General features: G+C 35.6%; 1 protein-coding gene across 1 annotated transcript in view; it reads left to right on the top strand.

Moving 5' to 3' along the window:
• Nucleotides 1-11,388, top strand: part of LOC140051297 (polypeptide N-acetylgalactosaminyltransferase 1-like) — a 33,299-nt gene extending 21,911 nt beyond the window's left edge. Inside the window, exons 6-11 of the mRNA XM_072096462.1 lie at nucleotides 7,809-7,926; nucleotides 8,080-8,268; nucleotides 8,667-8,795; nucleotides 9,596-9,694; nucleotides 9,938-10,072; nucleotides 10,399-11,388. Of these exons, the coding sequence (XP_071952563.1) occupies nucleotides 7,809-7,926; nucleotides 8,080-8,268; nucleotides 8,667-8,795; nucleotides 9,596-9,694; nucleotides 9,938-10,072; nucleotides 10,399-10,539 (811 nt within the window). The 3' untranslated portion in view covers nucleotides 10,540-11,388. The remainder of the gene's footprint in view (nucleotides 1-7,808; nucleotides 7,927-8,079; nucleotides 8,269-8,666; nucleotides 8,796-9,595; nucleotides 9,695-9,937; nucleotides 10,073-10,398) is intronic.
• The last annotated feature ends 3,827 nt before the right edge of the window (nucleotides 11,389-15,215 follow it).

Here is a 15,215-nt window from a genome sequence, read left to right as displayed (position 1 = left end):
AGGTGCGTGTAGGCCTCGAGGCTAATGCAGTCACTGCTGGCATGGATGTGACTGACTGTCAGTAGGCCTAGCACACACAGACCTAAGTTTTATAGGGAATTGTTGCCTAATAACGTACTAAAATGTATATTTTCTTTTCACTATCCTTATACGAACATTAGTCACGTCGTAGGTGTTTGTATTTCTGAATAAAAAGAAGTTGCAAACTAGGCTAAGCCTACTACGGCACTCGTATTAGACCGGGCGCCCAGAAGATTTATTCATGTGAAAAGCCACAAAAGGTCTGATGGGCTGATTAGGTAGATATATGGCCAAGATTCAATAATCAATATTGCTGCCGGGTCCTATCCTGTAAATTTACCCTGGGGACACCAAATAGGAGGGGTAAAAAATGGATTTAATCATGTGAAAAGCCACACGGATAAAAGTTGTTGGACATTGTACCCATATGTGTATACAATGTTAAAACAGCAATGACAGCAACTTTATCCTGTAAGTTGCCCGAGACAGTAGCCCCAAGTGACCACTAAAAAATGGTGTTATTCATGTCAAGAGCCACACGGCTAATTCCTTTTGCATTGCAACTGTTACACATTAGGATGCACAAAAATATCATTGACAGCAACTTTATCCTGTAAGTTGCCCCAAACAGTAGCCCAGAAATGCCCGTTGGGCCATACAAAATTTAATCACACAAAGAGCCACAAGGCCAATTCCTTTTTTATTGGAACTGTTACGTCTTGGGATAGAAAAAATACTCATGACAGCAACTTTATCCTGTAAGTTGCCCCAGACAGTAGCCCAAGACAGTAGCCCAGAAATGCCCATTGGGTCCGGGCCTACAAGATTTAATCACACGAAGAGCCACACGGCCAATTCCTTTTTTATTGGAACTGTTACGTCTTTGGATAGACGAAAATACACATGACAGCAACTTTATCCTGTAAGTTGCTCCAGACAGTAGTCCCAGAAAGTAGTAATAAGTAGAAACAGAAAAACACACGAAGAAGCATACAATGGGATGGTGAGGTACGTTGAAAAGGAAATAATTTGTAAACGTATACCAAAATATGCCTGTAAAATCATGGATTTGTACAAAGAACAGTATAAGGCAGTCGGAGGTACTGACGATGATATTCGTTCCTTTGCTTGTCAGCCACTAGTTACTAAATTAATGACCACATTTAGAGATAGATTAAATATTAGCAAAGAGTCAAACAAGGCTGGAAACTTTTTATACACTGAAGACATGAGCGTCAATGAAGCTAAATCAATGAAAATGATGAAACAATTCAATGTGCGGTTTAGCGCTTCGGTCAGAAATCTTGAAAATGGAAAAAAAAAAAATTCCTTCACCGAAATCTATTCACACAATGAAACAATGTTCACCACTACCACCTCTGACTAAATTGTTTTATCAAACATTTTTATGTGGATTATCTTCTAATCCCGGTGAGGCGGCACTGAGAAAAACGCAATCACTGTCACCGGATGCTCTTTTTGCAACTTCACGAGGTACTGTCAGGCCCTGGAAGCATACATCGTTAGGTCTTGGCTTAACGTGGACGTTAAACCATGGAGAAATAACTTATTTCTCCATGGTTTAACGTCCATGCTTGGATCTAAGGGAGCAATCACTATTTTAAATCGCCTTGGTCATACAATAAGTTATGATGAATGTAAACGTCTGGAGATCGAAATAGCATACACATGTTCTTTGAGTGAATTGGAGACACTTGCTGGCTTATTGTTGCAACCTCTATTGGCTAAAGGTAATATAAATATTTTTAATTTAATGAAAATTATAAATGAAATTAGTAATTAGTATCAATAATCAAGGTGACAAATTGCACAGTACATTATGTGTATATATTGACATGTTTTGTTTTTACAGGTACTGCGTGGGACAATTACGATTTAAACATGGAAACCCTGGATGGTAAAAATAGTCTCAATGTTACAGTTCGCATTGCGTATCAGAATGTCCTTCAGGGGCAAACCACTGAGATGGAAGGACTGCCGATCAGTTTGGTCACTGGAAGACCTAGGCGAAAATTTGACGGAGCAGAGAAAATAGTACCACTATTTTATTCAAATCTAAAACTTGCCAAGTTTAAATTGGAAGAAAAAGACCAGGAACAAATAAGTGAATCCTATGCAAGTTATTCCCTTGTAAGATGGAAAAGCCTAGATTTAGTTTGGCTAATCTTATCATCTAATTGAAAACTTCCTCTGTTCAATGGCTTTTACTCAACGTTCGTTAACGATCCATTTCCTTTAACTGCCATTGCATACATGGACCCAATTTTATAACCAACAACAAGAAATGATGTTGTGCAAGAGACAATGATTCGATCTCTTAAAGTGGAGCTCCACCCAGAAAATTACTATTTTTCATACATTTCAACTATTATTTAAAAATATCATCCCTTATACTTCATATTTTTTTGAAATTTTTTTCAATGAGTACGATTTTCTTGAAAATCACGCCTTTTTGCGTTTTGGGGGGATACCTTGTAATTTCCTATTCTTTTACATGCAAAAGGGGGGTATATTTGAATAATCCTAAAAAATTCATTTCTTCACCAAAAAAAAAAAGTAAAATGTATATTTATGTAATTTTTCCAGATCTTTCTATTTCTGGTATTTTCGGGTCCAATTGGGTTTTTTATTTTGCTAGGGAGTCCGATCACGTGACATTTTTCACAATCACACACTACTGCAGCTGGCGATCTGTTATTTTGTCGCGATGTTATTTTTGACGGGCGAAAAGTATATTAAAACATTCTGAATGTGACCCTATTATGTTTCACAGTGTAATAATGTGATTATGAGACTATTACTAAAATGTCAAATTTAACGAGATTTGAGAAAGATGTGGCTATATATTCAATAAAGCTAGGCCTAGGCCTACTAGAGTGTAGGTATGTACCGATGCTGCTTAGTGGCTTGGCCTCTAGCTAGGCTAGGCTGACAGCAGTGAAGTTTGTTTTGCTGTCACCCGACCTTGGCCTACCCATGGGCCATGATAGGGTGCCTGAATAGTTGCTTTTCAGTCAGGTCTAAGCTTGCACATCGCTTTACTATTCTTTACTACTCTTGTTCTGTATAGGATTTTGTGTTTCACAGTTCTTAATATGCGAGAAAACCCAGGAACGATAAATGGGGCGAAACGACCATGCCTATGAATACATAGGCCTCTAGACAAAAATTCAAGCCTAGCTAGGCTGAGCAGACGGCTTAGCTAGGCCTAGCCCTAGCTTAAAGTTAAAAGCAATCTGATAAGATTATAATGCTGTTGTTGTTGTACAGTGAAAATCATGAGGTTACATGTAAATTATACTGACATTCTTATCGGAAATATTACTTAGGCCTAAACAAATCGTATTAATTGTGTGTATAAAATGTATTCCCAATTTTTCGACACATAATTTACCAAAGGGAAGAAATTTCCACAATGCGTTGACCAGCGACTAAAACGCGTCAGTCGCTAAGTGTAACGCGTTTCGCGACGTATTGTAAACTAATAACCCCTAAGTTACTGAAAAACTGTAATTTGTTAAAAAACACTATTTTCTGACCGATTTTTTAGAAATGAGTTTTTGGAAAATATTTCCGTATTTTTCCTGGTTTTTTTTATGTAATCACTTTCAATTAAACATACTTAAACATAATATAAGCTGAGAAAGTCTGAGTGTAGCTCCACTTTAAAGTTGCAGATGAGACAAAAATGCCGTATCATCCAGTGACGTGGCACTTAAAGCTTTTGATAGACTTGTAATTTTACTTGGTCATTTTCATATCGAAGGGGCTTTTTTTGGAGCGGTTGGAACATACATTTCTGATTCTGGGATCGAATATATTCTAACTGAATCGGGTATACTGGCAGAGAGGTCACTTAAGACTTTATTTAGTCTTTTCGGTACCCTGAAACTAAAAGTCTTCATTACTGTTTTTGTCCTGTTTCCGGTTCCCGTGTTGTCCTGTTTTTTGTTTGTTTTTTTTTGTTTCAGTTTTTATGGGCTGCCTTATACAAGCTTCGCTTTTTTTGGAATCTTGCCCCTCTTATTTTAATCATATTTACTGTTAATTTTATATTCTATGAAAGAAAAGAAGAGAAATAAATGTTACTTTGATTGATTTGATTGATTGATTGATTGATTGATAATGGTTTCATCCATGGTAAATTATACAACCGATGCACCAGAATACATCAAATCATTGCTATGGCCTTTGAGAAAGAATTGTTTAAGCGATTCCTGGGTACCTACTTTATGAAAGATGATACTTTGCTACAAAGTGTTCGAGCAATACCAACGGACGACATAAATGCGCCTAATCAAATTGCCGACAGTGACGAATTCTTAATACTTCTTAATGAATATGAAGAATTTTTACATCGTACCTATAAAGGGTGAATTTGGCAACACTGCCGCATATTGGGCTATACGTGTACCTGATCAACCGCTTGTATCGTCAATTCCAGCGCGTGCAGTAATAACGAATGATGTGGTTCTGTACATTAATGTACTACCGTATTTGGTTGAAATCTGAACCGGCCAAATTATGCTCGTTGGGGGTCACTTTTTATTGAAAAAAATGAAGAATTTGGACTCTGCAGCATTAGATGTTTTAAAAGCCGGTGCTTTTTCAACACGACGAACGAAAAAACGTAGATCTTACATTAGAGCAAACTGTTAACAGAGATGCTGCGTCATCGGCAACTGGAAATACAGCTTTTGCGAACTCAGAGAGTGCATTTCGTCGTTGTTGCGTAAGTCTCACTCAACGGAGTATGCCTGTGTCTGAAATGAAGTCCATGAGTGGAATTCAACCCGGTGAAACACCAGCTAACCAGTTACGTCGACGGAGGATTGAGAGAGATAATAATGATGTAGACAAGTTTCTCATTAAGCTAAATAGTACATGCAATCCATTCCCCACTAATTCACCAACCACATTAGTAAATATTGCTACAGGTAAAGCTGTAAATGACATAACTAGTACATATTTGCTAGGAACACTACAGAGAGGAGCCCTATCACGGCAGCTATTTTACAAAGAATGTGTTTCAGACGAAACAAGATTATTAAAGACGGTAAAGCGTATAAAGGTACGCAATTTTACTGCTTCAAACATGAAGAAGAAATCGTTAAATGCAACAAAGCTCTTGGTGCAGCTGAAGGTGTTCGTGATGCTTTTGGATACTTGTTATCAAAGACGACTACAGATTTGCATTACAGTATGTACTAACGATCACTGAAATACCACTAGCTCCATTGCACATTCGTTGGTACTCCAACAAAAACAGAGAAGGCAATTTTTGCGAAGATTTTAGAAACAAGACAATCTGGTTCACATAAGAAAGATATTCCTGCGACCGACACAACTCTCTTTGATGGCGGACTTGTTCTGCATGAAATTTTACCTCGTCATAATGTGTCTACATAATGGGAAAATCGTTGCAGATATCATGATTAAGGTATCTTTAGCCATTGGAAAATTCTATTCTCATGTTGCTGGACAAATATATAGAACAATCAATAAAAGATGTCGAAAGATTAAAGAGAGGTACAGAGTAGAACGCCAAGAACACATTCATTATAACTGGAGCGGATCAGCAACAGCAAAAGAAAGGTATATAGATCTATTAAAGAATGGAGAATTTAAGGAAGCTCTAGCACAGTTTCTTATAAACGATGTCCAGAATGATCAATATGGTCCAATAATAGGTGACAAAACCGTATTCGTGTCACATGGTGGTAAATGTAAATTGTAACTTGATGGGTAAACTTGAAGTTAAGGAGCCTGCCGCCGACGTGCTGTCGTGAATACATTCGTATATTTCAAGTCATAAAAATTCCAATAAAAAGGGAATTGGCCGTGTGGCTACTGTCTGGGGCTACTGTCTGGGGAAACCTACAAGATAAAGTTGCTGTCATGAGTAGTTTCGTCTATCCCAAGACGCAATAAAAAAGGAATTGACTGTGTGGCTCTTCGTGTGATTAAATCTTTTAGGCCCAGACCCAACGGGCATTTATGGGCTACTGTCTGGGGCTACTGTCTGGGGAAACTTACAGGATAAAGTTGCTGTCATCGGTATTTTCGTCTATCCCAAGACGTAACAGTTCCAATAAAAAAGGAATTGGCCGTGTGGCTCTTCGTGTGATTAAATTTTGTATAGCCCAACGGGCATTTCTGGGCAACTGTCTAGGGCTACTGTTTGGGGCAACTTACAGGATAAAGTTACTGTCAATGATATTTTTGTGCACCCCAATGTGTAACAGTTGCAATGCAAAAGGAATTAGCCGTGTGGCTCTTGACATGAATAACACCATTTTTTAGTGGTCACTTGGGGCTACTGTCTCGGGCAACTTACAGGATAAAGTTGCTGTCATTGCTGTTTTAACATTGTATACACATATGGGAACAATGTCCAACAACTTTTATCCGTGTGGCTTTTCACATGATTAAATCCATTTTTTACCCCTCCTATTTGGTGTCCCCAGGGTAAATTTACAGGATAGGACCCGGCAGCAATATTGATTATTAAATCTTGGCCATATATCTACATAATCAGCCCAACAGACCTTTTGTGGCTTTTCACATGAATAAATCTTCTGGGCGCCCGGTCTATATATATTGTCGTCTTTCACTCGACGGACGCAAAAAAAAGTTGTTGATAGATGACGTCATATCAATCATGTCGTTGGTTGGCCAGAATCCATAAATACCGCGCGGTATTTTCACAAAATCGAATCTGTTTCGATGCTGAGCGGATTTCCGCTCAACCGCTCGTTCGCTCCGCGTTCTGTGTAAATGGTCATAAGAAATAACATAGATTCTATTTTTGCGTTTTCCGCTCAACTTTACCGCTTACGGTTACCGCTCGTCTGTGTAAATTGGCCTTTAGAATGGTTTCAAGAGGGTTGGAAACGCTGACAAACATACTACGAAATAGTATATCTGAGCCAAAACTTTTTCTGATTTTATTTAAAAGACCTGTGACGTCACCAAGAACGTCATCTTCGGCATGTCTTCGGAAACAACGTCTTCGGAAGCATTGGGATGCTCAGAAATGTCACCTAAACAAAGTTCAAGAAAAGGTGTCAACCCTGTTTTGATTGGTCAATTAAAATGCTTACGTATAATGTATGTTTTATTCATTCATATACAAAGTAAAACCCAATTGGATCAACGAGCTGGATGGCTCAGAGGCAATGGCCATAGGGTTGCAAGATCGATTCTCTACTTGATCCAACGCATCGTGAAGAAATGTGGACTAATCACAGAAATTAATTATTCGCTGAAGGAAAATAGGCCTATGTCATAAATGTATTAAATCTAAAACCACTAATATTCAGAAAGACGTAAAACACCCGTAAAATGCGCTTCGAGAGAAATGATCTGTATAGATCTATCAGATGTAGAACCGAGAGATATAAAAGATAGGCATACTGATACGATCAGGTTGTATAACGCTGAATAATCTAAATTGAATCAATTTGAGCATAGTAAAGTTAGCATTTTAAATTTTTTTTACCAGTATAAAGTAATGTTTATAGTATTTTTGATATTGCTTTTAAAATGTTGTATCTCTGTAGTATTCATGTCTGTTTTTAATATATTGATTGTTTTAAATAATATAAATATTGTATATAGTACTAATTTTATTAATATACATTTTAACCTTTTGAAAATGTACAATTTTTATTATTTCCATTATAATTTATGGGTCAAGCGTATCGGCCAGACAACATACTAACACATTAACATGATTAATGTTAAATATATAATTATATCTTCAGATCGCCGACAATGGCAGGTGGCCTTTTTTCTATTCATCGGGACTTTTTCATGCACCTTGGTATGTACGACGATGGCTTTGAAATATGGGGAAGTGAAAACCTAGAACTCTCGTTCAAGGTTTGTCGGATTCAGTTTAATTTATTCAATTTCATCTTCACAATAATTACGTACCACTTGATACAATTCATATTTCAGAAAATTATGTTTTTTAAGTATGTTTTTTAATGATTTTCTTGTAGTAAAAAAAAACTTTAAAATCTGCTTCTACAGGTATGGCAATGTGGAGGAGTCATAGAGGTTGTTCCTTGTTCTCATGTTGGTCATATTTTTAGAAAAAAATCACCGTATTTTGATAAAAGTAATATGAATTCGATTGAGCGTAATGTACTAAGAGTTGTCGAAGTATTTTTGGACGACTATAAAGATTTGTATTATGCCTACAATCCAGGAAAACGAGAGGTATTACTATTATTTTGTCTAAGTTAATGATATACCGTTATGCCAAAATATACCTTTCACGCCTATTACTTTAATATTAATTAAGTCCCTAACTTTGGATACCAACAAAAATTGTAGGTTTACACAATTTAAGAATAAATCGCAAAAATTAAAACTAGCTACGCGATAAAATCATATAAGTCACTTAAAATAACAAATAATAATAAAATAAAATCATGTAATTACATAATTTTGCAACATATTTTTTTTTAATCACGCAAATTAACTCGACAACAGTTTAGAAGCACTGTATTAAATTAAACAATCACCGCAACAAATTAAATAACATGGATAACCGTCATTGAAGTTAATCATAGGATATTTCAAATTTCCAACTTATATTTTTACTTCATTTTCAGGTTGATTTTGGAAATGTAGATAAACGTAAAGAACTTCGTCATAAACTTGGATGCAAATCGTTTAAGTGGTATCTGAAAAATGTTTATCCTCAGTCAGTTTATCCTTTAGACTATCATTTTATTGGAAGGGTAAGTGAACATTTAGTAATTAAAGATTCAAGAAACACTATTTTGCTACTCAGAAACTGCGGCAATTAAACTCATACTAAAAATTAAAAAGCATACAGCATAAGTTCTGGCTTAAATAGTTTAATTAGTAAATGAACATTCACCCATAAAACCCCAATTATAATGTATATACTACCGTAATTATTTTCCAATTCGAAGTAGACATCACAGGGATGCTCAGCAGAGACAAAATAGCCCTTAATTCCATAAAATGACAGAAAATTGGGCTTGAGGGAAAGATTTGTCTTAACTTAAAATTTGTATTAACAGAGAGGATGCGTGGTTAAAGAGGCCGAAACACGACCATTCTGTTCGCAAAATAGAAATGTGTTGCTAACCCAATTCGATTTTTGCTACTCAGAGAATGCGGCACACTATATCGTGATCTGCATAACTCCAATTGATTGTCAGTGGCGGTATTTTGCACTAAAATGTATAGGAGGAACAATGATTTTACCTGTATTTTAGTTGTGACTTACTAACTTACTTGTCTCCCATACATAGATCGTAATATAATTCTCTAACTTGTAATCTTTAATATCTATTAAATTATCAGCCGATTTTGGCATTGAACACTGTCACTTATAGCTAAATATAAAGAATTTTTACGGAATACATACCAAATTCAAAAACATAAAAAATAAACATTTTTGTTGAGCTAGATATTTGGCTACATGGCGACCATGAGAATAATAATTATAATCATAATGTTTTATTTTACTGTAATTTTAACACTGTTTGTTTATTCTGTTCTATTGTAGTTTATGAATGTTCACAAGAAAATGTGTCTTGACACCGGTGCAGTAAAACACACTGTCACAGGATATAATTGCGTTAATGAATATTCCAAGACAACACAGGTAGGACTCTATTATACATTTTAGTAGTATTAGTAAATGAAAATCGCACGTAATTTTCAATCAAAAGTTGAGAAAGTTTGCACTGATTTTGTGCACCTAATGAAAACGAGTATACAACAAAGTTGAATTAGACAATTAGTTTAAGAGGTTAGGCGATTACTGCTCAATGACAATTACATGATCTGGTGATCATGACCATTATTAAAAAATATTGTTTTTTTTTATTTTCCTCATTTTCTTAAGTTATTTGTAATGACCGCACAAGGGGAGCTAATGCAGAAGACTCTTTGCCTAGATTACTCAATAAGTGATTCTAAAATAGTAATGTTAAACTGTCATAAAAATGGCGGAAATCAAGTTTGGGAGTATAGAGACAAGGTAAGTATCTTTGAAAACAAATCGATTTATATAGAGTGTACTGATTTCAAAATCACAAAAGCAATGTCTACACATTTTTTTGTCGGGAGGGAAAACGATTTCTGGACACACGTGCACCACGTGACTTAAAACACCACACTGTTGTGCGAGAACTTCTTCATGTGGATGCAAATCGAAATTAGCTCGTTCTAACGGTTTTATAAACATTATAATATAATAGCTCCAGGTGACATAAGATGACGTACTATCTCAATTCAATAAGTCCAACATTACTTTCTTTCTTTAAAATGTTATGTAGCGGTATATCTTCTATTTTTACATTGTAGGTTATGCACATTGTTCATAAAATCAGCGGAAAATGCCTGGCCCTTCCAACAACTGATGCTGATCATGTAATCATGCTTCCATGCTCGAATAAACCGCATATTAAATGGGAAAAAGACGTCAAATACAAAGGAACAACATGAACCTGTAACAATAATATAAGTTCGGATATCAAACCAATTAGTGCTGTTTTACGAATAAAATATTGTCTAATAATGCTGTATATTGTTTATAGAATAGAATACATATCTACAGTTATATTTCAATACATTTAATTAATTGATTAAATACTTATAAATTCAATGTATTATGATTGCCCTGTACTACTAGTGATAAGTGCTTATTTCATAATCAACTCAAACTATTAAAACAAATAGAACTAAAACACAATTATTATCATCATGCTTTAAGAAGTAAAAGCAAAATAAACAAGATAAAAGTATATTATATAAAATCAAACTGTCATGAATTTCAAAGAGTCATTACGAAAAAACAACTTATGCGGATATTTAATATACAATACATATATGGAATAACAAGAGTCTGGATTTTGTGAGGAAATAATAAGTATAAATCACAGAGAAGTAGATAAATAAAAAGTAAAGTAATCAAAAATAAAAAAACAAGAGTAGTTATGTAAATTAGAGACAAATACTAACATACCGATACCGTAGTGACACACCTGGGATTCAAACAAAGCCATAAAATGGCGGCGTGCTGAATTTTAACTCCCGAGTCGTAAATATAAATTTTAAGTAAAGTAAGGCCTAAAATTAGTTTGTAAAATAATTGTCTAATTAAAGGAATAATAGTCAATACAAATAAAGTTTCTAGTTGTGAACACAAACTCAACTCGCCTACTCGTTTTTTTTTTTTAATGTATAGGCGACTCCTCCATTTCGCCATTTCCCCGCTACAAATCGAAGTTTAACTCCTGTCTAGATTCATAGATTCATAGATCCATACTTTATTCTCATCCATTTCTGGAAATTCCATTGCTTGCATTAAAAATTACATTACAACAATTGAAATTACATTACTAAAAAAACATACTCGACAGATTTATATATAAACAATAAAATGCAGAACTATTTACAGTATACAGTATATTTGTATTATAATTATATAACTATTTCATCGCTTGTGATTTTTGTTAAAAAGTTTAATGGCTTGTGAAAGGAAGGAGAGAAGATATCGTTCAGTGCGGGAGGCCGGCAGACGATATCTACCACTTGTCACATTCAGGTGACAGTTTATCCTCTCGAAAAGAGGATGACTTTCATCTTTCGTGACAGACACAAATTTACGCAAGGCGCAGTCGTGATAGACATCATCAACCGACCTCCGCCCCTGACCGACCATCCTCTCTACCTTCCTTCCTATTCTTTCAATTCTACTTTTATCTCCCTTCCCGACATTACCGCCCCACGCTGTTATACAATACAACCAGACACGGCAGATTACAGCATTATAACAAATATTAGGATCTTCTTGTCCACATTGAAATTATTCATCTTCCTAAGGCAATATAGCCTGCTATTCATCTTTTTTATCAAGGTGTCAATATGATCAGACCGGGTCAATGTATTGTTAAATGTGATGCCTAAATATTTAAAGGTACAAACCACTTCGACATTATCGTCTAGTATAGATATTGGTTCATGATGCTCTTTCTTTTTCCGGAAATCAATTATCATTTCCTTCGTTTTACTTACATGTATTTAAAAAAAAATGTTTCTTAGAATATTGAACAAATCTCACAATCTCAGCCTTGTATTTCAGAAGAGAACCATTCATTGAATTCAGAAGAGGCATATCTGTGCAGAATCATCTGCATATTTCACTAGAGGACATAAACTCGAGGTGGATCTGTAATCAAATGTATAAATACAGTAAATAAAAGAAGCCCACACTGTCCCTTGAGGTCCTCCCGTATTTGAGAAAATAAGGTCTAAAAAGGTCTGAGAAGCAAGTCTAACAAACCGTGTACGACATGTCATGAAATCAAAGAAAAGTGCAATGAAGACACGTGGCACATCTAACTTAATCAATTTATCAACTAATAAATGTGGCTGAATGGTATTGAAGGCGGATTTAAAATCAAAATACATGATTCTGGCATAATTGCCACGTGTACCATTACCAAGGTGTGAATACAATTTGTCTAGCTTAAATAATACACCATCTTTAGTGCTACGATTATTTCTATATGCGAATTGCAAAGGGTCTAAGGAAGGCGAAATAATAGGATTGAATACATTTAGGACACGTCTCTCGAATACTTTCATTGCTATAGAAGTTAACGCTATAGGTCTAAGATCGTTTAGGCATTTAACAGGTTTACGTTTAGGGACGGGAACGATGGATGAAATTTTCCAGAGGGAGGGGATAGCTTCAGTGACTAAACACATATTATAGATTGAACAAAAGGTACTACATAGCTGATCTGCACATGAATTTAGAATACGGGGTGAAATTTTATCAGGGCCTGCTGATTTCGATTTATCTAATTTCTTAAACTTTTTTCCTAACATTATTTTCTGTGATTACAAAAGTTGCATCATCTTCTAAACAGTTTATCATTTGATTTCGGATAGCTCTCTCGTTTGTAAAATCATATGCATCATCGAATCGATTAAAAAATACATTAAGCTCATTAGCATACTCAGTGGACATTTGTGGCAAACTTGTAAAATCTTTGCTAGCATTTCTGAAACCGCTCATAAGTCTCATACCTTCCCATACATTCTTCATATTATTATTCGTGAACTGGCTTTCGATTTTTTATTTGTATTTGTTTTTTTTTTGTTCTTATGTATTACTGCACGAACTCTGTTGGTTATCCACGGTTTATTATTACTGTGCACTTTAATTACTTTTGTAGGAATAACTAATTTACTACAGAAACAGATATAGTCGCTTACAGTTTGTGTCAAATCATGTGTGGAGTTACAATTGTTTTTAAAACAGTCCCAATCAGTTGCTTCTAGTGCACCTTGCAGTTGTAGCATCGCATCGTTTGTCCATCTCTTTACGGTGATTTTTTTGGGTATGCTCATATTGTGGAGCGGGGTGTATCTTGGTTGTAACATAACCAGATTATGGTCTCCCAATCCTGGCAACTTGGTAGACATGTAAGCGTTCTTTATTAGAATAGCAAAGGTCTAGTTTATTGTTCAGCCTAGTATTACATGCGACGTGCTGATAGTAGTATACACTCTGTATATACACTTTAGAGTACAGTGATTGAAATCTCCATTTATGATGATCTGGTAGAGGCTGTGAACTTCGCGACTCCATTTTCTTTTTTCAGCCAAATCTATGGTCGTAAGGTCGTCGACGATAAAAATAGGTTCGTCTTTAAGGCCTTGCCTTCGGGCTTTCATGATGGAAACCTTTTCTCTATATGATAGGAGTTTCACTAACATTTGTTGCTGGTGGTCGGCGTTTGGTTTTCCATCCCAGTGTGCCCGTTATATGTTTACTTTAATTTTGAATGTGTCGTTCAAAAAAGATTCCATTTTTTCAATGCAGTTTTCTCCTTCTTTCTTCTTTAAACCAATAATTCTTATAGTGTTTCTTCGGGAAAACCGTTCTGCTTTATTCGTTTCAAGCTTAATCCTTTCTAGTTCTCCACTTACTTGCTCTAGTTTTAATTCCAATTCATTACATTTCTTGTCTTTAACTGCTTCTTTCTTTTCTAGTTCCTTTATTCGTTTATCGTTAAAGTCTGAGACTTCGATAATTTAGTTTATAATGCTTCCTGTGACTTTAGAATCTTTTCGAGGGACTGTTTCACAAAGCTTTCGAAGTCAATGTCGTCCGGTACAGCTTGGCTCGCATTCTTCCTTGTTTGTCTAGTTTGGTTCATTGTTAAATGCTAGACTCGGGAGCTAAGAAAGCGCGTGACCGTTCACTCTGCCGTCATCTGATGCCGTCTAAAATGTGCCACAAATATTACAGTATATGAGATAAATGACGTTTTTGGTTAGACAATTAATTGATTGTCTTATCCGAAAAATGCGGCCAGTTTGGTTACTCTCAAATTTGTCAGTAGAATCAACCAATGAACAAGTTTTGCAAGATTTGCCGCAAAGGTGACTGCCCAAATTTTGGCTGTCATGAGAGTTAATTTCACTCTTAAATTTGAATCTGACTAATATATCACGAAGGTTGGGAGGTCTACAAAATGCAATAATGAGTGGACTGTAGAATGGGCATATGTTTCTCAATAATAGCCCGTAATGGGTGATAGTTTGTGACCAATGGCACTCTGGTCGAATTTTTTGGATGACGTGGTTTGTACGTCGGTGTTTGACATCAAGGAATATCTTTTGCTTTCTTTATAGCAGTTTCGATGTATTCCTTCTTGTAATTTCTATTCCGGAGATGTCTGGTTAGTTCTTCAGTACGATTCTGAAAATCTAAATCTGAAGAACGGATACGTCTGATACGTAATGCTTGACTGTACGGTATGTTTTTAGTACAGTGTCGGGGGTGACAACTGCTAGAGAGCAGGTACATATTTTTATCCGTGGGTTTACGGAATAGGTCAGTTTTGAGTGTACCATTTTCTATGGTCACTATCGTGTCCAAAAAATCAACGCTACTAGTGGATTTGGTAGCTGTAAATTTGATAGTTAGGTGGGCTGAATTAATATTGAGAAGAAAAGATTCCAAATTATCTTCACCATGGGTCCAGATCAAGTGGTTTATTTGGTTGGGGGGACAGAAAATTGGCTTCAAATTGTCCCATAAATAAATTTGCAAAAGATGGCGCCATTTTTGTGCCCATCGCTGTGCCATGAATTTGAAGGTA

This window comes from Antedon mediterranea, chromosome 6 (assembly GCF_964355755.1).
Source record: "Antedon mediterranea chromosome 6, ecAntMedi1.1, whole genome shotgun sequence".
Taxonomy (NCBI): domain Eukaryota; kingdom Metazoa; phylum Echinodermata; class Crinoidea; order Comatulida; family Antedonidae; genus Antedon; species Antedon mediterranea.
The sequence above is the reverse complement of the archived record's forward strand: the minus strand, read 5'-3'. Positions and strand labels throughout refer to the sequence as shown.